The following is a 15,115-nucleotide window of genomic DNA, read 5'->3' as shown; positions in this document are numbered from 1 at the left end:
AAAAACAGGTGACAAACAACCCACGTTTCACATTCACCTTCTTCATGCCCCCACATCACTCAAAATATCAGAGGCTTTCACCACCTCTCTCCTTCACTTCCTCCCTAAATCACCCCTCTCTGTGATTTCTCAAGTACTACCTTATTTTCTAAGGCCTGAGGAAGGGACCCAGAGCTGTATAGCGCTTGCCACATCAGCATACCATGCATACATGTAGCGACATGATAACAATCTTTGTTTTACCATCTACTACTATCCTAATCATTCCTATACTTTTATTTCTTTGACCATCATAGCGTATTTTCAGACAGCCACCCAACACCAAGACTGTGTTGCTAGGGAAAGGATTTTGCCTGCTATTTTCCTTCCCAGGCACCACAGAATCATCGAATCACATAGGCTGGGAAGGACATTTAAGATCATTGAGTGCAACTGTTAACCTAGCACTACCAAGTGCACCACTAAGCCACATCCCTAAGCACCACATCTACACTCCATGCTGTATCTTCAGCGAGGTATTTAAACCACTCAAACACTTCCCTGGGCAGCCTGTTCCAATTCTTGAGAACCCTTTCAGAGGACAAATTTTCCCTAATATCCAATCAAAACCTCCCCTGGCTATGCCTTGACTCACACAGTTTACAGCCAAGTGATTGACATTCCTCTTGTCTTTCTAATTGGTTTGTTTCCTTATTGTTAGGCTCTTCACCACATATGCACTTGGCACTCAGCATTGAGTATGTTAACAGCAGCAGCAAACTTTGCCATCTGACTTTTCACTCTTTTCCAGATCATTTATGAGTATTCTGAAGAGTTCAAGCTCAAGCTCAACAGCCTTCACTGTGAGGAAAAAAAAAAAAAAAAAAAAAAAAAAAAAAGATTTATCAAGATACTCCTAGCATCTGCTTTACACTTTAGCTGATTACCTTGGTCACAGCAGAACCTGCCTCCCCACCCCATGGCTTCCAAAAGCCTTTGGTGAAGAACATTTCAAAGTAGGGCTTAAAAAAAAAATAATAAAATTGACTCAATGTCTCAATGCTACAATGGTTCTTCTGTATCTATCAAAATTCATAGAAGCCAGCAACTCACAGCTAACAAGGTCCTAACAACCACATCTAGTTTTCAGCTATTAATCTAAACCAGATGAATTGTCAATCACCATCTATATTTCCCAGCCAAAATAATTTACAGTTTTGCACACAAAAAAGAAATAAACCCTAGAATCGACATGGCAATTTCTTTCAAGTTAAAACCAAAAGAACTTTACTTTCCTTCCAACATATCTAAAAACAAAACAGTATTTTGGTTAACCACAAGTATTAGAGCCTTCCCATGATAAGGCTAGCTTCAAATCACTGAAAAAATAATTACTAAGATGGTTTCTTTTGATTTAAAAGTACAGCGATTTCCATTTTCACTGACTATATTAATTTTGTTGGTTCATTTTAAACAAATAAAAACAAACCAGGCATTTAAATAACTGTTCTTCAGTGAAGAGCTTTCTGCCAGCTGACATGAAGGAAAACCACAACACAGATAGGAGAGCTACAAATTCTGTATTCAGTATCAAGAGCAAGGGTTTCACACATCTGCATTTCTCCCCAGAGGCTGGGGAGGAGCTGAGTTTTCATTAATTTGAACAACATTTATTTTATCCAAACAGTTTTCAAGGGGGAAATGCCTGCCTGTCAAGAATTTCATTACTTAAGTCGGGTCTCAAACTAATTACTTAATGGGAGAATATGTTAACAATAACTTCTACCAACTAAAAACTCAACAGAAGTAGGCTAACAGAGAAGTTACTTGGCTAGCTACAACTGTTTGGTTTGCAGATTTTAATCAAGTATCTTGGGTTATCATGTGGTTTTCCTCTAATTATTTAGTTTTAGCACTTAGTTTTGTTCAAGTTATTAATCTAATTTTTGTGATAGGTTGCATAGCTCTTTTAAGGTCTGAATTGCCTGTGATTCACCCTCTTCACTGATTAAAAGGAAATAAATGTCCCAAGAACAGACAATCCTGTCTGTTCTACAAGTAAACCTTCTCCTCCCAAACCTGGAGGAATGATAATGCTGGGGAAGAACACCACAGCTTTAGGGCACAGTTGATTTTAAGTCCTCCCTTCCTACACCTCCAATATTACTAGCTGTGAAAGATCCCACTGGCCTTGGGTTTTGTTCCTTCATTATCTTAAAAGTCTTGGATTACCGTTTCTACAATTTTCTTCCCAAGTTTTTTCTGCCAGATGTCTGCCCTCATCTTCAGGGTAAAAACCACATCTTCTTTTTCCCATCTCCAGTCTTTCATTACTGATTTCTGCACGCTGACATTAGTCCCTTTCCAAATATCTGCTCATTCCCTTGGGCTTTTTCATACAGTCTTGAGTTTTCTCACTTTTAATCCTGCCTACCCACACAGTTGATAACACAAGACATATATTGTCAAGAGCTACTCTCTCAGGAAGGAACACAGAACTCCATGTACATGTGAGAACTGTAATTTAGGTTTCCCAAACAAAGCCTGTGCATGGAGGTAGGGAGAGAGGAAGGGCACACACAGGTATAAAATTTCACACCAATTTTGAGGGAGGCAGGGGAGATAGACAGACAGTCATGAAGGTACTCCTTGTCCCTTCAAAAGGAGAGCTTCCTCATCCCTCTCAGAAAGACAACATCCTTTCACTTGCCGACCCCGCTTCCCAACCTCCCTTCCCGGCACTTCCCCCCTCCTTGTTGAAACAGGGAATGTGAAAGCCTCTCCCAGCTGCTGAGTTGCTCCATCTACCACTCCTTGTCAGCTGCCTCTCTGCAGCACATACATCTGATTCCCAGACCCAGCTCACGCTGTGCGGAGCGGCAAACAGGAGCAGCCGGCAGGCAGCAGTGGAGGGGACTGCTGAGCAGCTGCTTCCCGCACAGGCCTGGGACGCTGGCTGGGACAGCTGTTTTTATGATTTATTAAGCTTATTGTAGCATCCTATCATGATGACTGCATTCCAACAATTGTCTCCAGATATTTATGGGCAGAGCTACTTTGGCATTAATTACCGACTGGCTTTAAAATAAATAAATCAATAGAATTACACAGCTGATAACTTGACCACCTATCCATTCAGTACCAAAGCCTCGTAAATGATGACTCTCAGAGCCACAGGCAAGCAATGCCAAACATAAAGATCCCAAAAGGCACCTTTTCAGCTCAAGCTTCACATGCTAGTGCATACTCAAACCTGCTAACCTACAGAAGATCAAGATGTTTTACTGCTTTTAATTGAAAAATTACGTGGAAGCAATGAATTTTCATCACAACTCAGCAGATCAGAGATTCAGTGAAATAAAACTTCCGTCCTATTCAAGATTTTTGTCTAAGCCTCAAAAGATTTGATTTCAGACTATGATTAACATCTGCTGTCTTCTCCTTGCATCAAGTGTTGCCCCATCACTTCTCAGTTGCATTACTTTCTGCTGAAGTTCATCCTGAAAATTTTTTCACATGTAAAAATTTCAGCTTTAACATAAAGCCACAAAACATTCCCTTGGGAATTCCCTTTAAAGAAACCCCTCAGGCTGGCCAAAACAAACACATTAACACATACTTCTTTTTCCAAGTTGCAAATACAAAAATTAATAGTTTAAATGACAAGTCTCACACATGCTTTCCATATTCCCCTCAAAGGAACTAATATGAAAAAAACCCAGGTATTCAGCTTGTCCCACTGCTGTATCATATTTTGGTCTTTCCATAATGTTATCCTGTAAAAATTACTGTAACAACATTAGCAAGCCACCTGAACTTCATTTTACCTTCAGCTTCTGTGCACCAAGAAAGCCACACAAACAGTAACAAACAGAGGAGCCAAACAGGAGCAACCATTTTGAAAGCATGGATCTCGTGCATCCTGGAACATATGTACAGCAATTTAAAACATCTTCTACTAATTGCAAATAGCTTACCTGAAGGACAGGCACTTTTTGTGGTGTGTTTTGTGGTGACTGGTGAAGCTGTGCCCAAGGCTGATGATGAGGATGTGGGGGTGGTGAAGACTGATGGTGTATCCCTGGATGAGGCTGCATGGGAGGACAGGTTGGCATTTGCTGTTGAAAAGACTGCTGTTGACTAGGAAGCTGCTGGCCAGATATTAGTCGCTCTTGTATTGCTTGTGGATCTGCAAGGCCAACACCTGGACAACCATTTGGTCTCATGTGCCCACCCATCTCCCGTGGTGTTGAAGACATACCCATAAACGGACGATTCTGCTGCATGTTTCGGGGGCCCATATTCCTTTGTCCAATTCCCATGGCACCAGGGGGCTGGTGTGACGGCTGAGGATGGGGTATATTTGGATAACTGCCAACTTCCATTGGTATTCCAGCACTGCCAGGTCTAACCTGTGGAGGAGGTGTACCTGCTGGATTACTCATTGCTTTCATAGGTGACATGGGAGGTGGAGAGGCATAAGTTCCCTGAGGCTGTGAAGGGTGCATAGTTTGCGTGTTCATTTGGTTAAGTGAGCCACTAGGGTGGATGGGCTGCTGGTGCATTAGTCCTTGACCACTGTTTGATGGAAATCCGACAGCATTTGGGTATCTTGGTACAGATTGATTCATTGGAGTGTTATTTGTAAGGCCTAAATTCTGATTCATCCCTGTATTATTAACTAATCCCTGATTAAGGTTACTGTAAGGATATCGAGAATACTGCCCTGAGTTGTTTATAGTAGGTGAGGGTACCGTCTGGCTCCGAGAACTAAAATTAAGTGTTTGCGGCCTAACAGCACCCTGCTGGGGAGGATTAGGGGAGAATCTGGGACTGTGGGCTACTGATTCTCCATGGAGAGCAGCAGGGGGATGGTGGTGAAATTGCTGGACTGAGTGTCGCAAAGAAGGTGCCATACTGGGATTCTGCTGGGGCACATGAGACAAGTGGCCAGGTCCTGAGGTGGCAATGAAAGGGTTTCCCTGATTGAGGCCTTCTTGGCCTTGAGAAAACTGGTTCATCCTCTGCTGTTGCGGCTGACCATGCTGCTGCATTGAAAAATCCCCACGAGCCATGTAGTTGCCCATCTGCTGCATGTGCTGAGGATGGCCCTGCCCAGGGGGTCCGGAGGGTGCCTGTGGTGGCTGCGTTGGTTGCGGCTGCTGCTGCTGTTGCTGCTGGTACGGTGCTCTTATCTGGTCTGGCACTTGAACTGCTCGTGGTCCCCACATGGAGCCACTGTCTACGAAGGGTTGCCCATGTCTTTCATTCTGCATGCTGGGATAGACTCCCATCTGACCACCAGCACCACTGCCATGAGGAACCTGAGGAACTGGAGGGTTGTGATACTGTGAGTGAGGAGACGCGATACCGTTCCCAGGGGCATTGCTTATCATTCTGTTCGGCTGATCCATCAGGTGCATTTTCTGCTGTTCATACTGGTTATAGTGATCAAAATGGGTCAACTTAGCCTGATTTTGATTTGCAGGGGGATGGTGAAGAGATGACTGTAAAGAGGGAAATCCTTGATCCATGGGCATTTGCTGCCCCATAGGATTCACTGTATTCTCAGGATATCCACATTCTCCAAGACCTTCCAACCCTTCACTGAAAATATTCCCATCTTCTCCAAACAGACTCATCATTCCTGGATCTGCCATCTTTTTTCAGCACACAGCTCCTCAGAGCTACAACTAGAATGCTAGTCTGTGCTTCACCTTGGCGAGGTGTTTTGTCCTCAAAGCCTTTAATCCTCAACTAATCTCCTTCATGTCATTCCATATTTCCTTAATTCTTTTGGACCACGCAGTGTCAAGCAAAGTCTGGTTACTGCTCCTAGAAAAAGTGGGGGAAGGGGGAGAGAAAGAGAGAGGAAGATACTGAAATAAATAGTCAGGCAATATAAAGAAAACATACTTGGCTGTTTTTTAGACAACGCTAGTTAGTTTCAGCCCCTGAAATACATCTTAAAAATCTATTTCACTTTACGAAGGATTCATTATCAGAAATTTTATTATGATAGAGAGTTAGGAAGCAAGCAAAACACTAGCCTTAACCTTAAATTAATCCATTCACTACACTTCCTAGTGCTCCTTTCTTGGTTGGAACAGAACAAAAGAACACAACATGCAGCAGCAGCAGCTGCCACAGCAGGTAGGCAGATGTATGAATATAGCCAAGCAGCCCATCTGCTGAACTAAAGCCCTGAAAATGCTCTAGTTACCAACAGCATGTCCTTAACCTTATTCCCTTGAGCTGCGTAATCAGATGAGCAAGCAGAAGCACCGAGTCCTACAACAGACTAAAGTTAGTTTTACAGACAACAGCTTTTTCAAACGCACAGATAGGTGACCCTCTAACGTATACCAAACACCAAGATTTAAATATTTAGGAAGAAAAAGAAAAGATTTTATTTTTAATATATAATTTATTTAAATTTCAAGAAGCTGTGAACTGAAAGACATGACACTTCTTGTCATTTAAGAAAAACAACATGCTCAATTTGCATAAGAAAATTAAATTCAAAAGTTTCTTTCTATGATAGGGTAGATTTCACAATCCATACCCTAATTTCTCTCATGATGATAAAAGAGAACACTGTCACTGGAGTTCATTACTCATCTAAAAGCTATCATGCTAACTGCAACTACAGCACATTTAGAAGACCACAATGAAGTTTTGGTCTTTCCAGAATTACAATCTTGAAAACTCATTCAGGAGAATTAGTAATGGCAAAAGAATCTAAATAATAAAATGCTAACATAACAAGATGCACTTGGACTTGGGGAAAAAAAATTAAAAAGCAACACAGAGTAATAGAGCAGATTGAGAAAAGTTCCTGTTGAGGTTTTTCAGAGGGAAGATCAGCATGTTCTGAAATGTGTCCCCTGTCCTCATCCCACGACAACTTGAAAGATTTTGTTTACTTCTATTTATTATGAACAAAACTACTCTAATGCTATCTTTCCTTCTTAAGATCACAATTTTAAACGCTGTGCCTTATATCTCAAAATAAACTTCAAGCTGTTAGTCAAGGAATCCCATCCATGTACCAGCTAAACCAGAACATTTTTATTATCTATGTCATTATTTAGTAGTGAATGTACTTACAGGTTCCAACTTGCCCTTAATCAGTGATCAAAAAAAAGATTTACAAGTTTATATTTCTACATCTTGCTTTTTTTTTTTTTTTTTTAATCCAGTCACTTTGGATGCAAAATGCCAGGCCAAAATGAAGGCAATTTGTCCCAGAAAAGTTTTAGGGAGAAAATATCAGCACATTTATTACACTTCTTGTAGCCACTGTCAAGAGGACCTTCTACAGCGTGAGGCAGAGGGCAAGAGGAAAAGCACAAGCATTTATCACTCCTCTTAAAATAGCATTTGAATGTCACCTTTAAAACCACACTCTTAAATCTCTTTAGTGCTCGGCTGGGATATTAACACTTATATTTCTAAATCACTTGAGGGTAAATTCCCATGAGCCATCTTCATCTATCCATTTCTTTTGATTTCTTTACTGAGCAGAAGCTCCCTGCAATATTTACCTCCTCCATCAGTTTACGAAAGCTGAGTCTAAGGAATTTCCAGCAACAAGGCAAGAAAGAGCCTCCTTCACCAAAACAAGCTTTCAGTATTAGACTGCTCCAGAGAAGACCTCTCTGTTGTGAAGATCCCTCCAAGGATTTAAGACTGCTTGAGGACTTCTGACACTCCTACCCCTGCCAATGCACACTCTCATCAGGAGCTGGCAAAGCCGGAAGTCAGAGCATACTCAAGAGCCTCCATGTAACAACAGAAGAGTCTCTTTGCTTGCAAATGGAGACAAATGCAGTGTACAAATACTGTTACCTTCCAACCACTGACATCATTGGGGTAACACAAAACTGGACCCAAGGAGAGGATCTCACCCATCAGCTAAACTATTTACAACCACAAAAATAATTCTGTGGTAAGAGTGTCCTCTCATTTATTATGTTAATCAGGCTTACTAAAAAAACGTTTTTTTGAATACAGGTATGTTCTACCCTCCTGAAGCACCAATGAAACTTTGCAATAAACATAAATGAAATCTACATAGAGGATTTCTCACATTGCTATCTCCTATACTCAAGCTACCAGAGCATCCCCAGCAACAGGGTTGCAAGCATCAAGCACACAGTTCAAACTTACTGCTTCATTTTCAGTTTTTCAGCTGCCAGGCTTCCAGTAAAATTCAGGCCATACTCAGCCACCCATAACAGTCAGCACTGGTTAACAGTAGATAGGGCCAGCTATTACACCCGGAAAATCAACCTGAAACAGGGCAGGGTTTTGTTTGATTAAACAAACCTTACTGCAGCTCAGTGGACTTCATCCCAATTTGCAGTTTTGGGCTATGGACGGCTCCTTACAGTGAAGATGATGTGCTCTGGAGCCTACCACTCAATTGGCTTCTTGAGAACATGCTCTTTCAAAAAAAAAAAGTAACCTCCAAGTTTATGATGCAGTTTGTATGCACATGAATCCATCATCTAGATTAAGAGTGAAAACACTGTTTGCCACTATTATTTTAGTTCTGCATTTTTATCTGAAGTGTGAATTGGTTTCATGTTTGTGCTGTTGATGCTAAAGCTAATAGGTCTGAAATACAGCACGAGAACGTGTCTGAGTATGTCTCAAAACTGCAGTAGCATTTCTTCAGATTTAAATTTAGCTTTAAATTTAACAACCACAGCCCATTACAGTAAGTTGTACTCCCGCCAAACCTTAATCTACTTCACCAATAAAAGTCACACCTCTCATGTGATATATGGCTACCAGCATATGTTGAAGAATGAAAGACAGTAGCAGCTACAGCCTGATGAAAATAGATTAACCAATGTTTTGATAAGAAAACAGTCAATATTGGAATTACCAGTGCAAAGGGAAGAATATCCAAATGCTTAAAAAGGCAGGCTGCTATAAAAGTGTGAAAGTATGAAGAGATAGTATTTTTTTTTAAATAATTTTGACTAAACTGTACATAGTTATAATTCTATAACGCTATAGCTATATAGCATTTCTGTTCCTGAACATGAAAGAGTGCACCAACAAGACTGAACTAAATAGTCAATGAATATACTTCCTTAAGACTCCTGAGAGTCTTCTATCCAAAGCAATGGTGTGATCCCAACTACCAGGACACAGTCAATTGCTCAACAACCTTGTTGTCTAAATAAAGATTACTACATTTACTCAACTCTGCAACATTCCAGTCCTAGACAGCTAGATCTCAAATTTAAGTCGTAGTTTACCATTGCTCAACTTCATATTTCAGAGCTACACAGACTTGGTAGCCTTGGGCAGCTCCCCACTTTTCTGAGTGGAACTAAATTGGCTGCTGCATAGACATAACTTGATTTGGGGCTGCAAATGCTAAACCTGAACTTCATTGTTCTTGGTCTCAAAGGTGCAGACTTGGCAGTCAAGACCAGGAAGCAGCAAGGCACCCCATACACACATGCACATACCCTCCCCACCACGCCATCCTTACATTCTGCTGTTTAGAAGAACTCTGTAAACCAACAAGTTCCTGAATTCAGCTACCAGCCCTTCTATACAAGAAATTTAGCTGCATTTCTTGATGGCCATGCAGCAAATAAACTGAATACATAAAATGTCAGAAGGCAGCTAATACTGAACTAATATTGACTGCTTCAAAGTTTTGAAGTGAGATGTGTCATGCAGAGTTTACATTTTTACAGCTATCAACTGGTAGATCAGACAAAACCCTTGAGTACTTGACAGACACAAACAAAACCCATTCCTCATAAAATGGAACTATGTACCTACCACACAATACAGTAAACACTGCAAATAACATACTACAGAGATCTCTCATGCTAAAAACCAAAGCCATGCCAAAGGTCATTTTGATATTGGAGCCTCCAAATGTAGGATTAAACATTAGGCTACCAAATCTGCATTTAAGCAGTGTGTATTTAAACTGCTTTTTAAAATTGCTAAGCTCCTGCTGACTGTCAGGGGTAGTAATTTAAGCACTTGCCACATGGAAGTAGATGACAAATGACAGCAATTAAAGTCACATTCTTATTTTATGAACAAAGTTGGAGAAAAACATTCACCAGAAACTTCATAAACACAGGTAACACCCTGACAACTTAGGAAAAGTCATGCCAAGGCATTCAAATTGTAGAAGGCAGCTGAGGAGACTTCCATCTTTCAGCTCATCACTGAGCAACTAGAGCTGCTGATGCCAGGACAGTTATACAAGTGGCTAACAGAGTCCGTGGGAAGCAAGCCTGGTGTCCTGCATGTTTAATGCTTAGTTCTCATTGCTGTCACAAACAGCTCCTCATGCATGGTATGTTGCTCCAGCATATAGACCAGCCTGATATGAGAGCAGATCTATAAAATGATTGCAATGTGATTTCTGACAGTCACTCCCAAAGACAAATGGTTATCTGAATGCCTAAACATTCTTTTATTCTTCCTTCATATAGAATGCTTTACTAGTATATACTTCAGGCCATACAGCTGCGTTAAAAATTAAGTCCATATACTTTGTATCAGATCAAAGGATGCCGGGAATCTCATTCTCCCCACACCCTGGAAAAGGGAGACCAGACTTGCAAGGATGAAAAAGAATGACCTCACACACTTCAGGAAAAGTCTGCCTTCAGCAGGAAGAGTCAGCAAATATGGAATAAGCATTTCTGAAAAGTTTAAACTCGCATCTATCGTGGCAAAATTCAGTTCTTCACAGAAACACATCCCTGCAGAAATCTGCAGTGCCAAATTTAAGGCAGCCAGTATCTCATTAGGAACTGGAGAGGGTGGTAGGGATGAAAACCTCATGTGGCCTTCCCCAAAAGTCACAGACTTTGCATACAAGCTAAACATCCTGAATGCTACTCAGCAACATCATTTGGGCAAGAAATGCCTGAAATTTTAAGTTTCCCATACAATACTTAAGCAGAAGCCAAACTGCATTTCATTGCCTTAATGCATGATGTACTTTGGCAAAGAACAGGCTTTTACAGAGGCAACTGAGGGCACAACAGCCTTTGAATATTTGGCAGCTTGTTGCTGTCAAGCAGCTGATGTAGGAATGACCAGCTAGAGTTCAGCCTGTGCCACACATTTGGAAACAATATCCTACGTCATTCAAGTTCACAGGAGCTCTGATACGAGACCACAACAGCATCATGTAGGAGAACTCTGATGCAGACCCACCGAGCCTTGCTGTTCCACCATACGTTCCCGTTGCAAGCCACTTCTGCATTCACAATACCAGCTGGGCTGTAAGCTCTTTTCCTAACATTGGACACTGTTAATTTAACGTCAAGACCTAAAATATCAATAAAGAAGCCTCAACTTCTTTACTTTCCAATCCAAAAGAAAAAGTAAAGGTTTATAGCCATTTATTGTTAAGTACATACTTGGAGGTTTTTTATGAGGTGACCAGAGGAAAAAAAAATTTAAAAAAAAAGTTTGGGTTTTTTTTATATTTATGTACATTACATACATGAGGTGGGAGAAGAGGGGACAAACCTAAGCCATAAATACTTCACTTTTAGTGTTCTGTAGCCTGGAATTTTAAGAGGCCTTTTTTGGTCATCGACCACCCTCTCTCCCAACTTAAGTTTAAAATACAGATGTGAGGAGGGGGAGGAGGTGAAGGAGGAGGAGGAGGCTTATCTAAAAATAGTCCTAGATAAGTAAGGGAAACAATTGCAGTCACAAAAATATTTCACGAATACTCTTTACAATGTTTGATAGCGGATTAATCTTGCAAACAGCTTTACAAAGAGGAACAGCAACACATTTAACTAACCCTAAGCGAGGTTTGAACTCCTCAAGCACAGCCCATGCAGCCAATACAATTCCGATCTCGGTGGGCCAGAGGGTTTCCCCACTGCTCTGTGATCCCACCACCGGCCCCTGTAGCCCATACAATTTCGGTACCAGTGGGCCGGGGTGGGAGGTTCCGCGGCCACCCTATGCTCCCACCGACCCTCGCTCAGTGCCAGCTGCTTCCCCGACCCGCGGCCCTGCGATGGCCGGGGGAGCACAAAGCCTGGGCTGGGCCGGGGGGGTGGGTGGTGGTGTCAGGGAGAAAGACTGAAATTGTTGCCATCATTCACCACGAAATCTCCCAGCAATTACATCCTCTTATAAAGCTGACACTAAACCGGGCCCCGGGATTCAAGAGGTGGGGCCAGCGGCGACCCGCTGAGGCGCTGAAAAAACACCCCGCGCAACCGATGGCTCTTGTGAAGGGCCGCGCTTTTTGTGCACCTACTGCAGTTGTCACTGATTAACCAACTGATCTGGCAATTTCCTACATTCTTTTGCATTTAAAAAGGATCCGGGAGGCCGGGAGTCATCCCCCTTTTCTTATTCCGGGGGGAGTGGGAGGCTGCGCCCCGTCCGGCCGCGGTGTGGTGCGGAGGGGGCCCCCGCAGGCCCCTCTCCCAGCTCCGCCGCCCTCCTCCCCCAGCCCAGGCCTGCCAGGCCTGCAGCTGAAAATAATTTATCTGTTCGCTGCGCTGGGCTCCCGGCACATGCGATTGGGAGGGAAACATATCCATCATGAATAAACTTGAGCACAAAGACGGGCTGAGTGTCACAGGATACAAAAGGGCAGAGGTCGGAGCGGCGAGCGGGAGAGTTTGCGCAGGGCCGGGCCGGGCCAGGCCGGGCGCGCATGGCCGCCTCATGCAGCCTCCTCTCAGCACCCCAGCAGGGCCGGGCCGGAGCCTTTCCAGTTTGTCACATCCCCTGGAGCGAACAAAGCCCTGCACAGGCCAAGTCACAAAAAAAAAAAAATAACCCGAAAAAGCCCCCACAACACAACCAACACCAAAAAAGAAAAAAACAAAACCAAAACCCAACACCGTTGTAAACAACTAAACAGGCGAGGTTGGTAAAGCTGGAAGTAAACCGGGGCCTTTTCTCTTCCTTTTGCTCAAAGTAACTCGCAGTGTTTACCCCCAGAAATCTGGGAACTGTAAAAATTCATGAGGTGGATACTCAAATGTTTCCCGGGGTTTCTGAATATGTGATTTTCACTGAAATGTAATTTTTTTAATCACAGGCAGGTTTTAAAACTTAATCGTATCCCAAAAGGCTACTTCCAGCTATAGAATTATGAGCGCTTTAAAGTAGCCAGACCCTATATTTCACTTTACCTGTTATAAGGCCAATACAATCATGTTTCATTCATAGTTTATGAAGTCTGAAAAACCACTTGATGAAATTACAGTCTACCGATACCACACATGGTATATTTGTCCACGTATATTCCATAATCATTTCAATTTATGACTTGTACTTAAGAGTCATTTTCCTGTACATGTGTTCTTCATAAATACTGGTAGATCACAGCCTGCACTTGTACAGGAACCACATATCCACACTCATTTCTGTGAAGATAAATACACCTTATACATCTGAAGTGAAAAGCCAGAGTTTTCATGCAACTAAAGAGACCATATTTCAGGGTTCTGGAACAAAATGGCAGTTCTCCCTGATACTCTCTACATGTGGCAAGATTAATCATCCTACATGTTAAAGTAAGCCCTCACTCAGCTTCCAGCACTGATAGTAATTTTTGCCCACTACCCTTAAGCATCCTGTCTTGAACCTTTCAGCAAAGAAAATACTATATATTACATTAAGAAAGGACTGCAAATTTTTTTTTTAAATTAAATATTTCTAAATGAAATCACACATGATCTGTTGGATTTACAAATCTTAACTTTTAGAAAAAAGAGCTGTAGTACCAGAGTAAGAATGTATTTCATCACAGACTATTTAAAAGAATATTAAATGATTTCAGTAATTTAAATTCCAGCATAAAGAAAAAGGGCAGAGAAGGGAGAGGTGTGGAGAAAGACAGTACACTGCAGGACACAATGCAGTAGGTGGGAGTGAATAGATTTGAGGAACCATAATTTACTGTCTGGACCATTAATCAGAAGTCCAATAATGTCCCACAGAATATGGGGCCATCTGAGATAGAGGACAGACAGACAGCAAAAAGGAAGGCCTTTCGTAACTGCCATTTATTGGACTACTTAAAGAGCTGATGGGTGTTTAACAAAATTAAGATAATGTGTCTTGAATCTGTTATTGTTTTTGTTTGGTTTTGTGGGGTTTTTGTTTTTTGTTTTCAAAAAAGGATATGCCAAAAAGGATGGTTTATTCTTGGCTGGCGCAACAGACATAAATTCTGGTGTGTACTAATGAAGTGGGATTTTTTTGTTGTTTTTAACATAATGCCTAGCTCACAGTGATCATCAGGGCTTATCCAGACCACAACATAAATTACTGTAACAAGCTGTTTCTCTAAAGGAGAATGCCAAAGGAAGAGGCTGGAGCTCTGAACAGCTCCCAGCATACAAAACTGAGTATTAAGAGTAAACAAATTGCTGCATTGGAGTTCACCTAGACATGGAAAAAGGGTGCCTACACAGTGTAAGCAATGGTTCCAAAAGTTGTAAATTGGAATGGGGGCTGTCATACAAGTGCAACCCTCATCATGCATCATGTGCAGTGTGGCCTTTCTTTCCATACAGGACAGAGCTAAAATCCTTTTCTTCTAAAAACAGGGGAGAGGCAGAAGAGAACCAAATTTTTTTGTGCAAAACTTCAATGGGTCTCCAGTGTCTTCACAAAGAAAACTAACTGGGATGTTTTTAAGTGTGTTGCTTAACACTTCTAAAATGACTGACTGCAACGTAGTTATGTTCAAGCAAACAAAAAAAAAGCCTTTCAGGTAAAATTTGTCATCTGAAATTTTAGAACAACACAACCTCACCTCATCAAGAGTTTTCAGAACTTTGCAGCTTGCAAATCAAAGATCATTACTGACCCAGCACCCACAGACAGAGCCACTGAAGCTATTGCAAGCAGTATAAGCAACTGACATTGATCTACCACAAAATCTTCTATGCCCAGCAGGAAAGTTCTTGAGCCACCTTCAGTTCTGCAAGAGCTTTTTAGAGATTGATTATGAACATACAGGAGCAGTACTGCATTCATGGAATCATGTCAAAGGAAACTTTTACTCATCTGAAAACAAACTTTGAAACTGGATCCCATTTCATGGTAGGCAGCTCCACCCACCCAGAAATCAGGATGAAACTTA

General features: G+C 41.7%; 1 protein-coding gene across 5 annotated transcripts in view; it reads right to left on the bottom strand.

The window, feature by feature from the left end:
• CHD7 (chromodomain helicase DNA binding protein 7) overlaps window positions 1-15,115 on the bottom strand; it is a 132,819-nt gene that overhangs the window by 84,267 nt on the left and 33,437 nt on the right. For all 5 annotated transcript variants that reach the window (XM_030446356.1, XM_030446354.1, XM_030446359.1 and 2 more), the window contains one exon: window positions 3,957-5,814. In XM_030446356.1, coding sequence (XP_030302216.1) covers window positions 3,957-5,639 — 1,683 coding nt within the window. In that variant the 5' untranslated portion in view covers window positions 5,640-5,814. The remainder of the gene's footprint in view (window positions 1-3,956; window positions 5,815-15,115) is intronic.

Source organism: Calypte anna, chromosome 2 (genome assembly GCF_003957555.1).
Source record: "Calypte anna isolate BGI_N300 chromosome 2, bCalAnn1_v1.p, whole genome shotgun sequence".
Lineage (NCBI taxonomy): Eukaryota > Metazoa > Chordata > Aves > Apodiformes > Trochilidae > Calypte > Calypte anna.
The sequence above is the reverse complement of the archived record's forward strand: the minus strand, read 5'-3'. Positions and strand labels throughout refer to the sequence as shown.